This window comes from Pleurodeles waltl, chromosome 12 (assembly GCF_031143425.1).
Source record: "Pleurodeles waltl isolate 20211129_DDA chromosome 12, aPleWal1.hap1.20221129, whole genome shotgun sequence".
NCBI lineage: Eukaryota > Metazoa > Chordata > Amphibia > Caudata > Salamandridae > Pleurodeles > Pleurodeles waltl.
The window spans coordinates 670,862,691-670,882,858 of NC_090451.1; the positions used below are offsets into that span (position 1 = coordinate 670,862,691).

At 43.5% G+C, this 20,168-nt stretch overlaps 1 protein-coding gene across 1 annotated transcript in view; it reads right to left on the reverse strand.

Annotated features, from left to right (window-relative positions):
• The window catches only part of LOC138267178 (threonine--tRNA ligase 1, cytoplasmic-like), a 239,383-nt gene that overhangs the window by 67,324 nt on the left and 151,891 nt on the right, over positions 1 to 20,168 (reverse strand). Inside the window, exons 8-12 of the mRNA XM_069216029.1 lie at positions 19,949 to 20,027; positions 8,695 to 8,841; positions 8,096 to 8,194; positions 2,641 to 2,807; positions 823 to 985 (exon numbers count right to left, since the gene is read on the reverse strand). Of these exons, the coding sequence (XP_069072130.1) occupies positions 823 to 985; positions 2,641 to 2,807; positions 8,096 to 8,194; positions 8,695 to 8,841; positions 19,949 to 20,027 (655 nt within the window). The remainder of the gene's footprint in view (positions 1 to 822; positions 986 to 2,640; positions 2,808 to 8,095; positions 8,195 to 8,694; positions 8,842 to 19,948; positions 20,028 to 20,168) is intronic.

Consider the following 20,168-nt stretch of genomic DNA (forward strand, 5'->3'; position numbering starts at 1 on the left):
GGTACCCTAACCTCCTGAGCATGGCAGGGATTTAAAGGGATCACAGAGCGGTACATAGTAGTGGGGAACTTCAGGAACAGGGAAGCAACGAGGTGAGTAGAGTGAGAGGTGACCGGGTGCAGAGTGCGGGCTCGCAGTACAGAGGGTTGGAGCTTGTGAGGGCTGCCCCAGAAAAATGAAGCAGGAATTTGAGTGGATGTACGCCAAAGACCTTGCAAGTTGGATACAGCAACCCCAGTCCCCTTCCTCCAACCAGCAACAACCATCCACTGTCCAATTTTTCCCTCTCCACCTCATCACATTCTCGCCTACATGCACGCTTTCTAAATTCCATTATCACCATTACACCCACTCTACAACAAGAACAACACAAGAATTTCAGAAATGTATACAATAAATATGTCTACAAAGGAAACAAAGAAGGAAATTGAAGAAGAAGTGACATGGACTGTATGCAGGGACGTTTGCTCCAAAAAGCCAAGAATTGGGAAAACCGGAAGTAATACTTGAGGCTGGTGACTAAGAGGTGACATAGGGCAGTGCATTGCAAACCAGGGATCTAAAGTGGCCTACACAGAAAAACCATAGTGCTGCTGGGGTGACTGGGTGAACTGAAACAGAAGTTGCCAGACCTGCTAGGTCTTGTTTGCAAAGATATGTTCTTTAGGCTGGCCACTTCCATGTTCTTGTTTATGCATTCCTTCCTCCTGTCTTCATCTTTTGTATCATTCCCCTCGAAGATGGCATAGCGATAAGTGTAATGTACTTCATCTCCTAGTCTCTTCTTACTGCGTTGGCTCTCCAGACCCTCATGCTCCTTACCTGCTCCATTGCACAGAAGATATGAGCATCATCCTGCTGAAAGCGGCGCACACGAGTAAGGCCGGACAGGGCACCGGAGACCTCGTTCCGGTGCAAAACCCCAAAATCAGCCAGGCGTAGGGGCAATTCTCTCCATGACCGAGGCCGATGGTCAAACATCAAACTGAGAAAAGAGAAGCAGAGAATTGATAATCATACCATCCAAAAATACATCCGCCCAGAATTACAAGAAAAGGACGGAGCGTGACGCTTCGCCAAATGTGGCAGCGCTGCGCTCCATCATTTTCAAAACGCAGGGATGAGCTGTATTAACAATACAGCACGCCCATGTGTTTCCCCCTGCGCCGGCACTAAGTTTGCTGCCGAGCGCCAAAACAGCCACCCTTGCATCATGGTGCAAGGATGGCTGCCTTGCAGGGGAGATTGTTTTTGTGCAGGAAGGGACATCTTCCTGCACAAAAACAAACTTTTATGGCGACTTGCTCTTTCACACATTGAAAGACCAAAAACCGAGGAGAAATTAAAGCATTTCTCTTCATTGTGCCATGCTAACGCTACCCCTGGAGTGGCGTTAGATTTTGGCGCTGACAGGGATGGACGATTCCTCGTAAATCTGGGGTAGCGTCAAAATGCAATGGGTGTTGCTGTGGAACTCCCACAGCAACACTCACTGCACTCCCCTTCCTACGAAAGTGCTGCGTGTGAAGCGGACGTATTTACAAGGCACAAAAAGTGGCTTAGCGCCACCTTTTAAATACGGTGCAGTGCACAGCGCCACCAGAGCATAACAAGAAGTTACACTCCCGTGGCGCTAGGGCCTTGTAAATCTGGCGCATAGATTCTACACCTTTACACTCGAGTTAGCATATGACAGCAAGAAACGGCAGCCTTTAAACTTAACGATTACTAAGCATCCCACCAGCATTCTCAATGAGCTTTTATTTCCACTGTCTCCCTTCTAGTTACCATGAGAATAGCTCTGCAGAAAAATTCTCACTTCACTCCATATGTTAGGTTTTAGTTCTCCTGCACAGGCTGTAAAAGAAAAGTCTGACTCGCTAAGTAAAGTTGAACAGCGATCAAAATATGGCCCATAAATAATATGTGCATGCGAGAAAGTGGTGAATACCTGAAATAATAGTTAAGAGACCAAAAAAAATAGAATATAAGATGGAAGTAAAAAGAAGGGTACTATTGAGTTCTGCTCATTGGCGCATGGATAATCTGGTTATGTAGAGACATTTACATGACTTTACCTGGGTTTTGTGTTTAAAAAAACAAAACAGTGCTACGGTCAATCAGATGGCAGGATTGGGTAAACCATGTGAATGAGTTATCAAGCTTCACGATCAATCTTACAGAGAAGAAACCTTTTCTTAGCAATAAAATGTCCCTATTATTGTAAGACTCAACAGAAAATAGTTTAATATGGCTGCTCATCACTCCCAATAGCAGCCTGTTTGGCAGTCTGGTACACATTCAATACTTCAAAGATTTACAGAAGAGAGAAGATGGACTTAAGATTCAATGCTTAGATGGGATGTATTTGTGGTCCCAGAACTTAGTACATCCCATACCCAGAGTGCGAGGGTCTGAGGTTTCTAACTCATTGTCTGGCTTGGGTTCACCTCAGTATTACTGCTCAAATTCTTACCTCCCATCAGCACTAATACAATAATTAATCATAACCTCACTTCTCTGCTCTCAGGATCCTCTAAATGAGGTGTGCCTAGAAGTGAGTCACCTTATTGAGTATGTGCATTTCTTGCAACCAACATATAATAATTTGGCACCACACTGCTGCTTATTATCACTCACCAGTGACCGGGACAGTTCATGGGCTTCAGGGCGAACATCTCATCCTCCACCTGGAAGGAGAACATGTTCTTGCTATAATGCTCCCAGTGACCTGATGTCTCCCACAGTTTGCTGTTAAATATATTTGGGGTGATCACCTCCTGAAAGCCACGCTGTCTGTACTCACTCTGGAAAGGTAGACGAGACATCGGAATTGAGTACAAGGAATATCAACTTTCATGAGAGGAACTATTCAGAGGGCAACAAATCAAGTTTAACAGTCAAGAAGACTACCAGAAATGCCAAAGATCACAATTTAGCCCAAGAAAGCACAAGAACAAAGTTCCTACACCCAGTAAGTCAGCAGAGAAAATGTACATTCAAGTTAGCAGCCTATATTGCCAATATACTGACACAGATTATTTTTAAAGCGCCCACCAAAAACTGTAATTCCTCTTGGTGCCCCACAACTTTAATATCCTCATCTAACAGAATTCAAAAGGATGAAAGGCTGTAACAGAAAGTCAGGATCCAAACCTTTGACATACAGGTTGCTCAACTGATAATTTTCAGTTAGTTCTAAGCGGCTGGGTTACCTTACCATCTACGATTTTGCCACTGGGTTTAGACTTTAATGCAGTCCAACATTGCACAGGATTTTCAGCAAATAGAAGTTAAATTAAATGAAGATTTATACAGACATGAAAATGCAGCACAGGCGACAGAAGCACATCTTGTTTCGTTTCAGAGTAAGCAGAACATGTATGTTTTCTTGCCTACTAACATTCTTGTAATTTTTGTTCCCACTGAAGACTCCTATACCCCAAAATTTGCACTATGGACCCAAAACTGAGGTCTCCACAAGAGCAAAAGATTAACTGGGTGATCAGGATAAGGCTCTCAAAAAAGCAAAGTGAAGCCCCCCAGCCAAATGGACTGAGAAACCAGTGGAGAGTCACAAGGGTGCATGGAAGGAGACCTCCCACAGGAGCAGTGGCCTGCATCACCGTGACTAACCCCTGGACGAGGGAGGGACACATAAGACTATCCTGCAACAAAACATTCACTGGAATAATTAACATACAGACAGCAACAAGCACAAAAATTCTGCGAGAACGTGGCAGCCACATATTGATGAGATATATTGTGAGCAGAAATGAAGCACCTGCAGAAGTAATGCACATCACCTTGCATTACCAGGAACAATGGGCAGGTCAGAGAGACCAGGAAAATGACCTACAAAGAAAGGTCAACCCAGAGTGAGCATTAATTTGTTTCCCACAAGACTGATGGACATTTTAAGATGACCTGTAACAAACCCTCCTCTGGAACAATGTGTACTTCTAGGAGACCAGGAATTAGTTCCATACACCCCGGACTGACAAAAAATATGGTCACCCCAGGAACAGTGGGCAGACAAAACTGAGTAGGAATGATTTCCCTACAGATGGAATGGACTGTTCAGTGTGAGCAGTAATAACATCTTCCAGACAACTAAGTAGACCTCACTGGAAATCATGTCTGGATTTCTTCATTGTTACCTCCTTTCCTTCTTAGACATAGGATAGGCCTGGTGGACCATGTGGGCTTCTGCAGCATGAGAAAAATGTCAATAATGAGAGGTGATTACTGCCTCACATATCTGTGTGGCTGCCAGCAATATTCATGGGTATTTTGTTTTTTTAAACTAGCGGAGGCAGGAGTGGCACCAAGTAAAGCCGAAAAACCCCATGAGGTGACCTAGCCTAACGCAAGGACCCCATAAGTTAGGACAGAATAACCAAGCAGCCTGAATTACATTACTTTACGCTTGCAAAGCCGGAAATCCTTCAGGCGGAAGTGTGCTAGAAGTTTGGGTTGGCATGCAGGGAACAAGTACGAGGCGTGAACACTACTTTAACATACAACTGTTAAAAATACAAAGAATATCAAATAATAAATAAAAAAATAAAAAAACTGGGAGAAAATCCTAAATATAGAATTAATGTGAACCTCAAAGTAGTTCTTCGAAGTCTTCCACTGCAAAACAACCAAACTCCTCAGTACAACAATGCCTTTCTCAGTTCTGTGTCTTCAAACACCAAGTCCAGGACAGTTACTTGGATTAAGCATCGTTGGGGTATCCATATATAAGGATAGCGTACCGTATAGGTTTTGAAGATGAAAGCAACACTGATTGAAACGAGGCTGAGACAACTTAGAGGGATTTACACCTCAAAATTACCAGTGAGGCAAGTGACAGATCGCACCCTAAACTGGGATGGCCGGTGAAGGGGGTCAAAAACCTGCTCCAAAAGTTTAGTTTAGTCAATACTGAGTTGTGTGTCCAGAATACAAGATAAATGCAAAAAGAACAGATTGTGAATGGATTTCTGAACAATATCACACACCCCCAGTCACAGATATGGGCTGAAATCCATTGTCTTTATTGCCTGTCAGGCCATTCCAGTTTGGACCTAGCTATTTGCAAATCATTCTTGACCCTGCTCTCTATGGGAACAGTCCAGCCCAAACTGCGAGGCCAGGTCCTCCCTGGACAGAAAACAAGCATTCAGGGTCAAACTTAGGGGCATCAACCCTCATCAGCCAGGCTAGCTTGAATCCGGTGGCATAGTGAGCACAGGACCCAAGCGTGGACATACTCTTCCGACTTAGGCGACAAATGCAAAAAGAACAGATGATGGATGGAATGTTGAACAATCTCAAACATTCATCCCCAGTCACAGATCTGGGCCTAAAACAATTGATCTTTTTGCTCGCCACACCATTCCGATTTGGACCCAGCCATATGGAAATCAGTCGAGACCCTGCTCCCCATGGAAACATTCCAGTTAGAACTGCCGTGCCAGGTCCTCCCTGAGCCAGAAGTAAGCATCCTAGGATGTTAGGCAGTTTAATCCAAAAAAGCTTCAAGCATAACACAACCAATATACAAGAGCCAAGGTATCTCACCAACTCCCAACAACACAGAACACTCGGTTTCCACGCTGACATAATGCCGTTACATATCACATAGAAGGCACTGCATGGATTTAGAGAAGACACTTAAATGTATGAGGTAAAAGGAAACAGCCCAGAACACATTCCACTCCCTAGTACAACAATAAAAGGAAAACGAAAGGAAAATAACCAAGAGAAACGAAGGAAAAAGTAATGAAATACCAGAAACAAAAGTATAAGATGGCTCCCCAGGCACCCATAGATCAACTCAAGGTTCCACAAAGTTCTTCCACCAAATACATCTCCTCAAGAGAGTGTCACTATGGGGAGAAGTCTAATTAGAGCAGGAATCAGCAGGACTGCACGGTGAAGCCTCTTGGCCTCCATGTTCTGTTCCTAGACCCTAGCGTAGGACTTGAAATTTAAAGACAAAGGGGAAAACTTGCAAATCAGTGCAGAGATGACTATAGTCACTCACTCTCACAGTTCACTAAATCAGATATAATCCAAATATCTCGTGCCCACAACACATTTCTTTCCACTTTCTACTATAGCAAACTGGCCCTTATATTAGGACTTACACTTGTTTCTCCATCTAGGTTTCTTGACACAGTATACCAGTGAACATTGGTACCTACTCATGTATTTCTACTGATAGACCATTCATCTGTCTCTCCAAATGGCATAGTTGGAGCTGACTCTACTCTCATGTCTTCCCCAACCAGGCAGGATTGAGCTCAGAAAGGCCATGCTACCTTTCTGACATGCACATGGTGTTTGCATCATCACTCTACAGAAGGTAGTCCAATGAACTCACCAGGTTTCCCGCAAAACCTCTTTTAGAGGTACCCTCAGATCTATTGTGCTGTGGACACGACTTCACCGCTTTGTTTATTGCTCAGCAAGATTGTGGGCTTGTAATGCATACAAGTCTGTCTTCTGTTGGGAAATGGTCAAAGTCTTAAAGAATTCCTGCATCCACTGAAATACAAACTGGAAACCATTACTTGTAACCAGATACAAGGTCATCCCTGGTACGTAAACTCAAGCTGTAAGTGAAGTTTTTTTGGATTAAACTGCCTTTCCTGCATCCTAGCCCCGTCACCAGTGTTGTGTTCTACCAATAATGAGTCACAAGTACAGATGCGGAAATGACAGTGTAATCCAAAAAGCTTCCGTCATTATGCCATCTATATTCTGGAGCCAGGTTGCCTCACCGATTGCTAACATGTAGAACCCTCAGTTTCCACAGTGACATAATGCAATTCCATATAAGGTTTTTGATAGCTAGATAGGCCCTTGTGGATGAAGAAAAAGAAAACAGCCTACAACACCAACCCCCACACGGGTGTAACATCACATAAAAGATGTTTCCTACACTCCACCCTGTCCACGGCATTTGCAGATTTTATTACAAAAATATTTAAAACAGTAGCCTATTTATGGATTTCGTTTCAATCCAATTTTTGACCCATCAAAATCTTAGCGATTGGTTAAAATTTGGTTTCTGTCAAAGAATCCACTGATGCCTAATGCACCTCTCACACGTGCTCTGTACAAGGACCAGTGAGTCCGATGGGGCTCGCAACGGAAGCTGGAACACCACTGCTCTGGTGTTTTTCACTTAGGGTGCACATGTACGTACCATTCGCAGAATTGGACCGTTTGCGACAGGAAAAAAACATTTTGGTATGTGCAGAGCCTATTTTGCAATTCGGTAATCTATTTACAGAATCGCAAAATAGGTTTGCGAGTCTCAATTAGGAAGGGGCGTTCCCATCCTAATTGCCAGTCGCAGCGCGATGTAGCATTGTTTTGTGACCGTGAATGCAGTCACAAAACAATAGCAGTTAGCACCAGTTTCAAAGTGGTGCTAACCCATTTGCAAACGGGAACCTTTGTGAATGGCAGTAAAAATATTTTCCACTGCCTGCTCTGAGAAATTGAAAAGAAAACTTTTCATTTTTGGAATGCATCTCGTTTCCTTTAAGGAAAACGTGCTGCATTTAAAAAAAAATAAACCTGCTTTATTTAAAAGCAGTCGCATACATGGTGGTTGCTGTCTCCAGGAGGCCACCATCCCTGTGATGGCGGCCATTCCCAATAGGGTCGCAAATTGCAACCTACCTCATGAATATTCATGAGGTAGGTCATTTGCGACCCCATTGCGAATCGCAAACAGTGTAAAGTACACTGTTGTACATAAGGTTTTGTGACTCGCAAATGAATTGCAAATTGCGAGTCGCAAAACTCGGGGTCGTACATCTGGCCCTTAGTCACTTCACCTGATGAAAGAAGGATAAGTGTCCCAGTAAAGTGCCCAGGTGAAATACTTGGCAGAAACATGCCGACTGTGTGTGTAAAAGCATGTTCCTGCCTGTTGTACCAAAAAAGAAAAATGCAAATTGGATGCAATCCTGCCTTCCCTTCCTTTAGTATTACTGATGCCTATGGTATTGGTACTTGAGGTATTTGGGGAGGGCTAGGAGAAGAATTATTGCCCTGTAGTGTGCAATTTGAAAAGGAAGACACATACCTTAATGAACTTCATCAAGGTGTTGTAGATCTGAGCACCTCGTGGCAAGAAAAAACAGCTGCCTGGACTCACTGCGTGGAAGAAAAACAATTCTTGATCCTAGGAGGAAAAACATCAAAAGTACAGATGAGTGCACAAACAGGAACTACCCCTGAAGAGTTTCCACTTTATATATATATTTGTCCCCAGGTACTCATTTTCCAAACACACACATATTGCAAAGGGCCCCAACATCTTGCAGACTTGTTTCCAAGTGTATTCTGGGCAGAACAATGACTGGTAAAAAGAGTTCGCCTTTGCATAGGTTGATTATTACAGGACGGTCACTCTTAAAACTTTCGGAGCATACTTCTCCTATGGGAACCCTTCCATCCTCCAAAAAAGAGGGGATGGTTAGCTCCATAACTATGGTTATAAAGAAAATTACCATATTAAAAAAAGTGAATATATCAAATGAAGAAAGAACAGTTCCCTGCAATAAAAGGTGAGTAGAGTAGGCTAAATGTTCTGTCGCCCTCTTATGGGCAGATTATTATAACTCATACTGACGCGCGTACACTTGAGGGTACCCATGCCCACACTTTGGAGTGGGACCTTACCCGTCCTATCTTGCGATGGTCCCGCTTACTGGCCTCCTCCTGCATCCTCTCCCATTCCTTTAGCTGTTTGCCATCTGGGAAGGAAATACCGTAGACTCTCTGCAGAGATTCCTGGCTGGAGTCCCCATTCCAAAAGGAAGCTGAATTCTGCATCGAAAGGAAATAAATTTGCTTTACTCAGAATAACATGAACTGTAATTTACAACACTCAGTAGTTCCTTCAAAGCGCCTAAGGCAGGGTTGTCTCTGTAGTAGGGCGGTAAGCCGGATCCATTCCACACACTTAGAATAACCATCAACTATGTAAATGTAATCTTTTTAGATTTACGATATAGAAATATATCTTATATAACTATCCAAATAAAGCTGGCATGGATCCAGCCTACCAGGACAAACAATAAACTACCACTGCCTACATTCTAAGTGAAGGTTGTAACAAAGCTACAATTCCTCAACAGTCTTGGTATCAACAGAGAAGAGACATGCCCTTTGTGGGTATCAGAGGCTTATCAGCACCTCAACAATAGGGCTGAATGTGCCAGCTCTCGCCTCAGACTCTTGTGAAACTGGGCAGAATGAAGTTCTGGGCACAGCTTGTTCCTTTCAAGAAGCCCTGACAAATTTAATAAAACGCTGTTTTAGATGGATGAGGTGCGCGTTGGAGCGAACAGAACAAACAATGTTATGGGCGATGTTGAAAAAGAATCAGGATTGGACAACTTAAGCTTATAAACCTGTCAAGTGCCTCCGCTTCTCACCCAGACATTTTTACCCAAAGACAGTCAAGAGTCTAAATGGAGTTTCCTGGAGGTCCAATTTGGAGTGCACCACTATTGTGAAACTTGTACACCATGTCAAATGACAATACACACAAACATAACAGTATCCAGTTACCACTGACGGCTTCATATTCTCCAAAAAGTCCTCACACAGATCGGTGCTGCAAGTGGTCATATTTCAGAATAAGCACTCAATAAAAGGTGGGACTGAGGGGTTTAGAAGCTAACTTTCAACTCTTCAGTTTTCCAGTTTCGCTGCAACTCTATTTGTGATGTTTTCATCGTTAGCACAACGTTTACGTGAGTTATGCACTGAAGAGGAATGCAAATAACGTGAACCTCTTGAGAGGTCCTCCAGGAAGATCATAAATCAGCCGGGCTTATATTTCTGTCATCAGGCATCTCTACAACTTGCAGGGCGGGCCAACTCTTCCTTGGACAAGTCATACCACAAGAGGCTGCTTGGATCCAGGCTTGTCCTTAGCCTGATGGAGGACCACAAAAAGCAGAGTTTCAGGTTCTGGGACAACTTCTGCTTAACAACGTTGTGGAGGTGAAGACTTTATTAGGTCCTTTGGTTCGGTAATTATACCGCTAAGTGAGCAGAGGCAACCAAACAAAATGCCATCCTGTTAGAAATTCAAGCATTTAAGCCGGTCCCGGAAAAGAGCGTTCTCATCTTCATCCTTTGTTATCCTTGGTCATCTAGAGCAGAGAATTTAAATGGTCAAGATGATCTTGTTGCTCCACAACCAGAAAGAGCTTCATGCAGGCAAGGTTCCTTTGTGCGAGCTAATAACACAAAATGAGGGGCTGTTTACACCCGAGGCGGCGGATACAGACTTCGACAAAAGGGAAGCATTCCCAACCCACGGTTATTGGTTTAAAAGAGGGAGTTATAGCAAAGCTGGATGCCTTCTGTCTTGTCAAACAAATTGACAAAAACAAACATACATGGAGACCTGCCACCTTGTGTCGCTGTTGCACAGAGTCCTGAATGGAACCACTCTTAGCCGGGGAAAAACAAACGTCAGACACACAAACACACCACACCCAAGCAAAACCCACACATGAAAACAGACAAGAAACTACAGTTATGGGAAGTGTTCACCAGTCTTCAGAGGGCTAGAATCAGTATTCCCTTGCCATAATTAGACTAGAACTTAATTTAGTGTGACCCTGCCAGCAAAGCTGGATTCTTGTTATTAACAACAAAAGCATGGAGCATTTCAAATATACTCATGAATTATCAAGTTCCTGGAATCAAAAACTTAGGACACGGTAGAAAAACACATAAGAAAGGGAGGCATGACGCTTTTCAATCCAGCAAAATACCTACAGCATGGTATACCCATTGACCAAGGTGAAAGTATATTGAGGAAGTGTACAAAACTCTAAAACACATTATTTTGAAGTGATGTTGTTGGCTGGTGTGGGGTTGACAGCTGTTCGGTTGATTTACATAGTAATAAGTACCTCTAAGGTGAATGTTTCAAACCCTAATAATTAGTGCATTAATGTATAAATCGAGAGTCTTTCTCACATCACCAGGGTAAAGAAGTATAAAATCTGCATTTAACAGCATATATTATGTGCTGTACCTGGTAGAGGACTGTCCCTGCTAATGCCACACACAATGTTTGCAAGAGGCCCCACGACCAATGCAAAGATCAGCAAGGAGAGGGGGCATCCCTGCCCTGCGCGTCTGCCCACCTGGCACTCGTTTGTTAATACCTTGCCAAGGAAAGACCCAGTATACCAGGTCAGAGCATAGCTGTGTTAGCCATGCAGCCATAACCTCCTGTGCACGCCGCCATTTTAGAAACTAAAACATATGACATATTTTCGGCTCACAGAGTTGAATGCCTTTTCTAAATGCACTGCCATCATTGCTGGCCGCAGCAACAGGTCTGGAGGCTTCAACCACCTTATGCTGGGAGAGGTTCTGCCTGCTCCCCCCAAAAAAAACCAGAAAACCCACTCCGATCAATACAGACAATCGAGGAGAAAAGGAAGACCAGAGGATTTGCAATTACCTTGCAGATTATCTTATGCTGTAACAACTAAGAACTATATTTATCATTTATAAATAACATGTATTTAACATTATGAACAATCTGCACTACAAATGAAAATACTGCACTTTGTAAACTGTACTTTCCTTGGCAGAACTAGTCCTAAACCATCTGACTCCAGCGTGAATCCTAATGCAGTCATGATGTGTGTGTGTTAATTTCTCCTCTCATTGTACGTAGCAAAATGTGCACTTATGAAATACACTGCATCGAGATGCTGTTCTCTGTTCTTTGTTACAATTCTATGTTCCTCATCCTGTGCCATTTTGGCCGTATTCATCTTTTGATTGTCAATGTTTTTAATTTAATTGGATTTGTACTGACACATCGAGTGGCATTAGATCAAAGGGGGTTGGTTATATTAATATTAATTTAGGGAATGCAGAAAAGATTATGCTATATTACATTTTCTATTCGGATTAGTCAATGTGTAACAATCCTAACACGATGATTTCCACTGTGCATTTTACTATATAAAGGCTCCTTTCTGGAGGCGAGATAAGTCTGGTTTGCTGGGTCTTTAAAGAGAAGCCACTTATCAGTCTGTCCCTTAATTAGGATTTAGAATATTTCTGCTCTGAGACTTGACTTCATGCCAATCTCTCTGCTGCATCTGACTGCTAATTTCTTATGACGATTAACCATGCATTTGACTATTATTTTTGCCTTCTGTACTGCACATGTAAATTTAATAAACCTTCATAGTTTCCAACTTTCATTGATCCTGACCTTTTTTGTGCTAATGGATTGTTTATTTAGATAGGATCATTTATTTGCTGTAAATCTGTTATCTGCAGGCACATGCTGCCTCCCATGATCAAGCGGTTAACATCATCCCCGATGCTGTGTAGGTGCTTTAGCTAAGATCATCTGGAAAGATATCATCAAGGCAGCCCTCCTATGGCACTATCAGTGCTTCCCCACCCAGAGGCTTCCCTGACTGTCAATCATGGCAACTAATTTCAGCATTAAGATGTCTTTAGATCTTGCATTAAATTCTGCTGACAGGCAGACCACCAGCAGGGGATTGTCTCTGGCTAGGTCAGAGACTGCTCACCTGACCCCTGGAGCATTAGCCACCTCTATCAACTAAGCCAAAAATCTCCCATTTTTGACCCACACATTATATCTCATCGCACATACGTTTTTTATTCCACACCTGAGAATGTTGCCCTTTGTGAGCACTTAGCAAAGCTGCTAACCTGCGTGGTTTAGCGGATTCTAGGTCTCTCTGACGAAACTTCTGCTGTTGCAGCTCTGATCTAACCCGGTGTGATGGCTTGAAGCCTATTCTCATGATTACTGCCTAAAGCATTGCCCACTCTCTCACAAGTTTGTTGTCAATAAAGAACTGTTGCTTTACATCCACTATTTCACCCTTAAATGCAGGGTTTCCGGGCACTACTAGCTGCAGTCTCCTAAGCAGAAACAAAATCATTCAGATAAGGATGAAGAATGAAGAAATCATACCAATGGAAAAAATATCTGAGATGGAATCACTGAATTGGTAGGAAACAAAGGCAACTTATAAGGCAGATGAGAAAGGACCAGCCCAACAAGCAGGGTAGATGGATACAAAGTCCCTGTATTGTAGCATCAGAGCCACAGCCGAAAGCCTGATTAGTCAAGGGCCCATTTTAATTCCTTCATGGCACAATCTAGATAAATCTATCTTTACTCCTAGGTTGTCCAAGCCTGTACAACAATCCAAACTCTGAAAATATTCAACTGCTAACTAGAAAGTTTCTTATTTTACTATGTCAAAAGGTTTGGCCCTCATTTGTACAAGTTAAAACCTAAACAAGAGGAGTTTCGGTGGATAAGCAATAACCTACAGGATGTGGTTTGAGCAGTAGCTCAACAATTGATGATAAAGGAGGAATGCTCTTTGGGTATGGCTTTTTAGACAAGTATGACTTCATGTCACTCTGCACCTGGACTCGGGGGCGGAAGGCTGGGCTGAAGCACACCTCCCAGCTCAAACGGAGGGCCGACACCACCCACAAAGCTCCGAAGTGCCAAAGGTGCCATAATTGGGTCTTGCGCTTACGCTGCGCGGAACGCGCCCGAGCGCGTGCCCAGGCGAAGACCGGGCCAAGAGAGGGCCCATCTGTCCCCGTCAGCGGCCGACAGAGGCTGGGCCCACCCTCTTGGTATTAATTTTAAAAGTTAATTCTTATCAGCTACATTTTAAGCGTACTATTACACATTGTTTGTACAAAAAGTCATTTTAACCCATTGCATTCTGTGTCAGGGTTTGAATCTTAAGTTGGCCACACTCACCTTCTCACTTACCATAAGACAAGGGATCTTGGGTAAAAATGAAGTCCGTATACATATATTCAAGGAAGTGCTTCAATCCATTATGGGCAAGAGAAAGGTGGGGGGCCAAAGGGTGGACACAGAACCTGGCCGTACAACCATCGACTCTTTCCTAGTTAGAGCAGTTGGGGTCATTTCAAAGGAAATTGACCTCGCGGAAAGGCGCTCGTCACTGGGAACAGTAAATTTAGGAGAAGATATAGGGGGAAACTAGGCTCACCACAATCATACACCGGTTTTCCAAGCCGCACCTAACACCTTGGCTCTGACGGATGGAGACTCTTTAATAGAACCCATGACCCCATCGAGTAACAACCCCATATCCCCTTGTCACTCGCCCATCGTAAAAAGAAAGAAACGCTGCAGGATGGGGGCAGATAGCCACTTGGGCCCTATTTTTGGGTGGAAATACAGTACCCTCGGATTGGAAAGACCTCACACCCCTCCTTGATAACCTGCTGAAACCTATCCTCTCAAAACTGGACAAACTGGAGGAAGAGGTGGGGAAAATTTTGGACTTCTGTAAGAAATCCCCCCTACTACCCAACCCCCTCAATCTAATGAACCCCGTGGTGCAGAACACCATTCCTAATACCCAAGACCACCCGTCTATCTCAAGGGGTACAGATACCCTTGACCTGCAGGGAACGATTCTAAATACCATCACTAAGGTCACATCGCAAGGACAACCAAGAGCAGGTCAATCTATAGCCCACCAAAGGATATTAAGGGGGCCCCAAGACACTGATACCTCTAGAGCACGGGATACTGCCTATATAAACAGAACACCAGACCACGTCCAAAGCGATGCCCACCCATGTCCAAAACAACCAGCTACAGGACATCACCCTACGTACCAACAGAAACATAGCTCCGCCGAGCTCCACCCAAGGGAACCACTACCTACAGTTAACTTACTGCCAGAGTCATGTCCTTATTTAATTATTATGACAAAAGTCCCCCTTTACGAGCTGGCCAGACAGAGCACCAAGCTGATCTTAAGAACAAAGTTATGCACTGGCTAGCTCAGAACAATCTCTTCTCAGTGGGAAACGCCCATCAGATAATACTTGCCCGGAGAGTGGGATGGGTAGGCCCTCCAGGGAAAGACCAAGAGGGGGACTGTGTCATCATCAACTTTAGAAACCATGATATAGCTAGGGACATGCTGTGCAGGGACTCTTTTCGACCAAAAGATAGTAACTCACCGGAACTGTCCCCGTTAGGATTATTTTATAGATATCTGCAACCAGGTCAACCAGGACGCCAAATCCCTAGCATACCACCAAGGTCTATGACGACATACCCAGGCGATAACACTCACAACGTACACCCCACTACTCTGTTACCCCTAAGCAATAAATATCAGATACTATCATCATTATCAGCTAACGACTGACTGGGAGGAGAGGGATTTGCAGAGCAAAAGGGGGAGAAGCATAGGATAAAAGAACCATCTAATGATGGTACAGATCAGACCCCTAACATGCACCCTTTAGTCCCTCAGGACAGGAAAGAGATGGGACCTGGGGCCGGGATCACAACAGACCTGGGGGTGGAGAGGGGGTTGGGGGGGGGGGGGGTTAACAGAGTCACCGCCCATTTGAATCTAATGTAGGTAGGGAGGACTTACAAACCCAGGACCCTGACAGGAATATAACTGGCCGTCATTATTTCGCTACATTGAATGTGCAGGGTCTATGAGGTAAAATCATGTCGGAAGAATGGGGCTCACTCCTTAACAAGCTAGATGTGCTTTGCATCCAGGAAACCTGGTGCACCACACCCACCCATGTAATTGGTTTTACCGCACACTCACTACTAGCCACACCATCCCCATCTGGGAGGGCAAAGGGGGGGCTGGTGGTCCTTATCTCTAATAAACTTCCCATAGTGGTCAAAAAGACCCTTATGGAGACCTTGCACTTTCAAGTATTATGGGTGGGACACAAGAATAAGGCTGATATGATCATCATTAACTTTTACAATAACATCTTTGACATCACTAGACACAGGGTTGTTCATGCACTGAAACAAAGCTTGGAAAAACTGTTAAAAACCATTGGCACCAACCCCATTATTATATGGGCCGGGGATTTTAATATCCAGCCCTGCACCTGTACCTCCCCCGGGTCGTGCGGATTTACTAATCCTTATGGGACAGGTTATGATAATTTCTCTCATAACGAGTAGGGAGAAGTCCTTAACTTGATGCTATCTACCTACGATCTAACGCTCCTAGAACATAAGCATGTTAACTTGAATGAAATCATCCCAACCCATAGGGGCGCTAAATCAACCTCAGTCATCGACCACATCATCCTGTCATCCTTTGCACTTATTAGCATAGACACGCCACATACAATGGTGTCTCTCCTTAGTGATCATGGTGTGATTGTTCTTCCTTTGTCTTTCTGGGGGCCAAAGGATATATTCTATACTACCTCAAATCAGATTGAAGCATACAGATCAAGGGGGGTGAGACGGAAATGGGGGGGACATAGTGCCTGATGATATTCAACAGGACATCATATGTGGCTGCCATCAGGAAGTAGACTACTGTTTAAAGGAGGACACAGAGGCCACCAGGTTAATAAAATGTTTTGGGATTATTACTGCTTATATACAAGGGCTGCTGACATATAAACCTTCTCATAAACAGCCTCTGCATTAAAAGGGGTGGTTTGACCACGCTTGCACAAAAGCAAAGGGGGAATCTTATATTGGCTCTGCAGTCTTCACATAGAGACCCGGAAGGTATTAAGTCCCTGAGATCTATTTATAAGAAGACACTAGAACGCAGGAAACAGGAACTGAGGGAGGATGCATGGTCTAAACTTGCAAAGGCAGCAGAGACCAACAATACTAAATTCTTCTGGGCAACCATTAACGCCCCATTTCTCTCAGAATGGATGCCCCCAGATCTGGGTACTAGCGTAGACTGCGCAACATGGGTGACCCATTTTACAGAGGTCTTTAAGAAAGGGACGGGCCACTAGATCTAATTAGACAGGACTCTCTGGAACAAGCTTACTTCCCGGAGATCACAATAGATAAGGTCCGTTCTGCAATCCAGGCAGGTGCAGAAGGCAAGGCTCCTGGACCAGACGGTGCCCCCTTGGATGTCTTTAAACATAATACTTCCCTCTGGGCCCCAATCTTGACTAGAATTTGCACTCTGGCCCTATCTGGTGACTATGTGCCATCTTGGTACACATCCATCATAATATCGATTTACAAGAAGGGGGGCAAGTCAGACCCCAAAAATTATCGCCCAATCTCACTGCTGGACTCGTCTTTGAAAACATGTAGTATAATAATACTGGAAAGACTAACGGACTGGGTGGAGGAAAATAACATCTTGTTAAAGGTCCAGTATGGCTTTAGGAAAAGTCTAGGAACTATAGAGCAGTGTGTTAACCTAGACCTAATTATAGGTAAATACACCAAGGCTAAGAAAGGCGCCCTATACTTATGCTTTGCTGACCTCAGTAGTGCCTTTGACCTTGTCGGACATGCACTTCTGTGGGCCACCCTATTAGAGATTGGCGTCCCACGGTATATCATCAACTTCTTGGCCAACCTGTATAACAATCTGACATGCAGAGTACGCTTTGGCCAACAAGGCGAATGTCCCCCCCCTCCCACTTTGAGATAGGTAGAGGTATCCGCCAAGGCTGTGTCCTTGCCCCGCTACTGTTTTACCTATACATCAATGTAGTAGACAAACAACTGCAGGGCCTGCAGGCGGACCCTCCATATGGGCCGGTCACCCAGTACCTGCTCTTCTCTATGCAAATGATGTAGTTATGATCTCCAGAACCCCTGTGGGGCTCCAAAAGTTAATGAGTGGTTTTGAACATTTTATGACATCCAAGGGTATGATTATTAATAAAACTAAAACATTTACTATAGCCTGTGGTGAGAAGATAAAAAAATGCAGAAGATTCCACATTCAGAATGAGGAGATCAGTACAGTAGACTGTTTTAACTACTTAGGGGTACTATTTGCTAGTAAAGGTAATTGGGATCAACAGATTTGCACAGGTAGAATCAAACACAGAAGTAATTCAGGAGCCATTTTTAGATTCGCAAGCAAACTAGGAAGCCGCCGCATAGACACCATGTTGGAAATTTATAAGGCCAGAGTAATTTCCACGGTTGCCTATAGTGCTGGGGTGTGGGCCCATACTAAAACGACTCCTCTCCAAGTAGAAGAGAATAGCCTCTTGAAACGTATGCTCTACCTACCCACCTCAGCTTCTAACTGGTCTACACACCAAGAAGTGGGCTTACGATATCTGGAAGATGTGCTGCAGGTCAGACCCCTGCTCTTATGGCATAGTATATGGTCTAAGGAAGTAACTGGCTTCACTAAAAACCTAATACTGGACTGTTTGGGTCTGGATAACGTCACGAGCATTCCTTGGATAGCTTTTATTGAACTTTCTTTTAAAACCTTTTTTAATATATCTATTATCCAGAATCCAGGGGATGTACTGACCTTCCCCAAAAAAAACATTAAGGAAGCATTTATAAAAGCTAAGGGGGACACAAGGAAGATAGACAAATCTACCAAATCCACTGTTGGTTTTTATCTAAATTGTCTATCTCTCCGTGGTCATTAACCCGCAGCACAGGTTTGTTTTAACCAGGTTTAGGCTGGGCATAGCCCACCACCTAGTAGCATATCCTCGCGTTAGGCACTGTCCTCTATAGACAGACAGATGCCCCTGTGACACAGTGAGTAAACAAGTCACTTTACATTTTATTCTATTCTGTAGTTTCTATGAATATATTAGAGCCTTTTACCTTAAACCTGTTTTCCAACTATTCCACATAAGAACTCATCAGGAAGCACTGAAACTCTTGATGGCCTTACATTCTCCATATATATGCTATAGGGTAGCAAATTTTATTATAAAAGCTATGCACATAAGGAAAGGTCTTATCATACCCTGAAATCTGTACTTATGTTTTAGTCATTTTTAAATTGTTTATCTTGATTTTTGTGCCATCTTTATGTATTTTATTGTACACACCATGTACTTTTATGGCTTACTTTTGGTATAGCCTAATAAAGATTATGAACTGAACTGAACTTACTTCAGTGGGAGCTATAAAAGTGGCATTTGCCACTAGGGACTTTCATTTTTTTTTTTTTTTTAATGAAGGTCAAATTGGGGTCGCTGGTCAAATAGTAATAGCTATACCTAGTCAAATAGCTACTGGCATGGAACATAAATTGAGTAAAAGGTGGAATTCACGAGTAGGACATGAAATCTGGTCAAATTTCAAGTGTCTACAATCTGTTTGAGTGCAGTATACAAGAATCCCTGAGAGGATGAAGAGATTCTTGAGCAATGCAAACTGGCATGGTAATGCCAGCGCAATACAGGACCGCCAAAAAAAATGCAATCATCCAAAAATTAGACTAGGGAAAGCCGAGTTATTCTGCATGTGAGCAAGGTGTGTTGAGTGCAATTGATTGAGTCCGTTTGAATAGCTCCAAAAGCCAAAGCCCAGACAAGAAACTAGAGCTAGAGAAATCTCATTAAAGTACGTCTCCCAAGTTAAGGAAGAGTACTGGCTGACTACGATGAATAAAGCGTAAGGTAAAAACTCAGTCTTTAAGTTTTAACAGTTTGAGTTCCCTAAGGACAGACAAGAGAAATAGAAATAGAAATAAAGTATTAATGTATGGGTGGAATTCAACATCATCAATGAGGAGGATACAGATACTTCAGTGTACAGAGCACAGTCACTGGTACTAAACAGAGGACACCCAGAATTTGTGATCATTGTCAACAGACGTCTTCCTTTCTAGGAAAGCAAATGGGTAGCGGTTTCATAAAGGTGCCAGTATTCGGACCCGAGGACTGACACCTCACCACACTGCAAAAGTAGTTGAGTTAGACAGCAAAACCAGGAGGCACGCATCCCTGTGAACCAGCATTCTTAGGGGTCCCTCAGCAACTCGAAGCAGAGCAATAGTGAGTACAATTAAAAAACGCTTGAATATTGTTCGTGGATATTTCAAGCAAGACAGTAGGTTACAGACAGAATTCTTGAACAGACCTTCACCAGTTTAAATGCTTTTATTTGTCCTGTGTGGCATACGTGGGGGCCTTGGCAGAGGTCTACAAGCGATCCACACCTGGGGAAGGAAGGACAAAAACATTATTAACTGTAATGCCTCTATACTGGTTGCTCAGATCTGAACCTATTTAGAGAAAATGAGGCATACCCCGTAATCCTAGAACCTGGGTAGTTAAATAAGCAATTAAACAATGGTCCT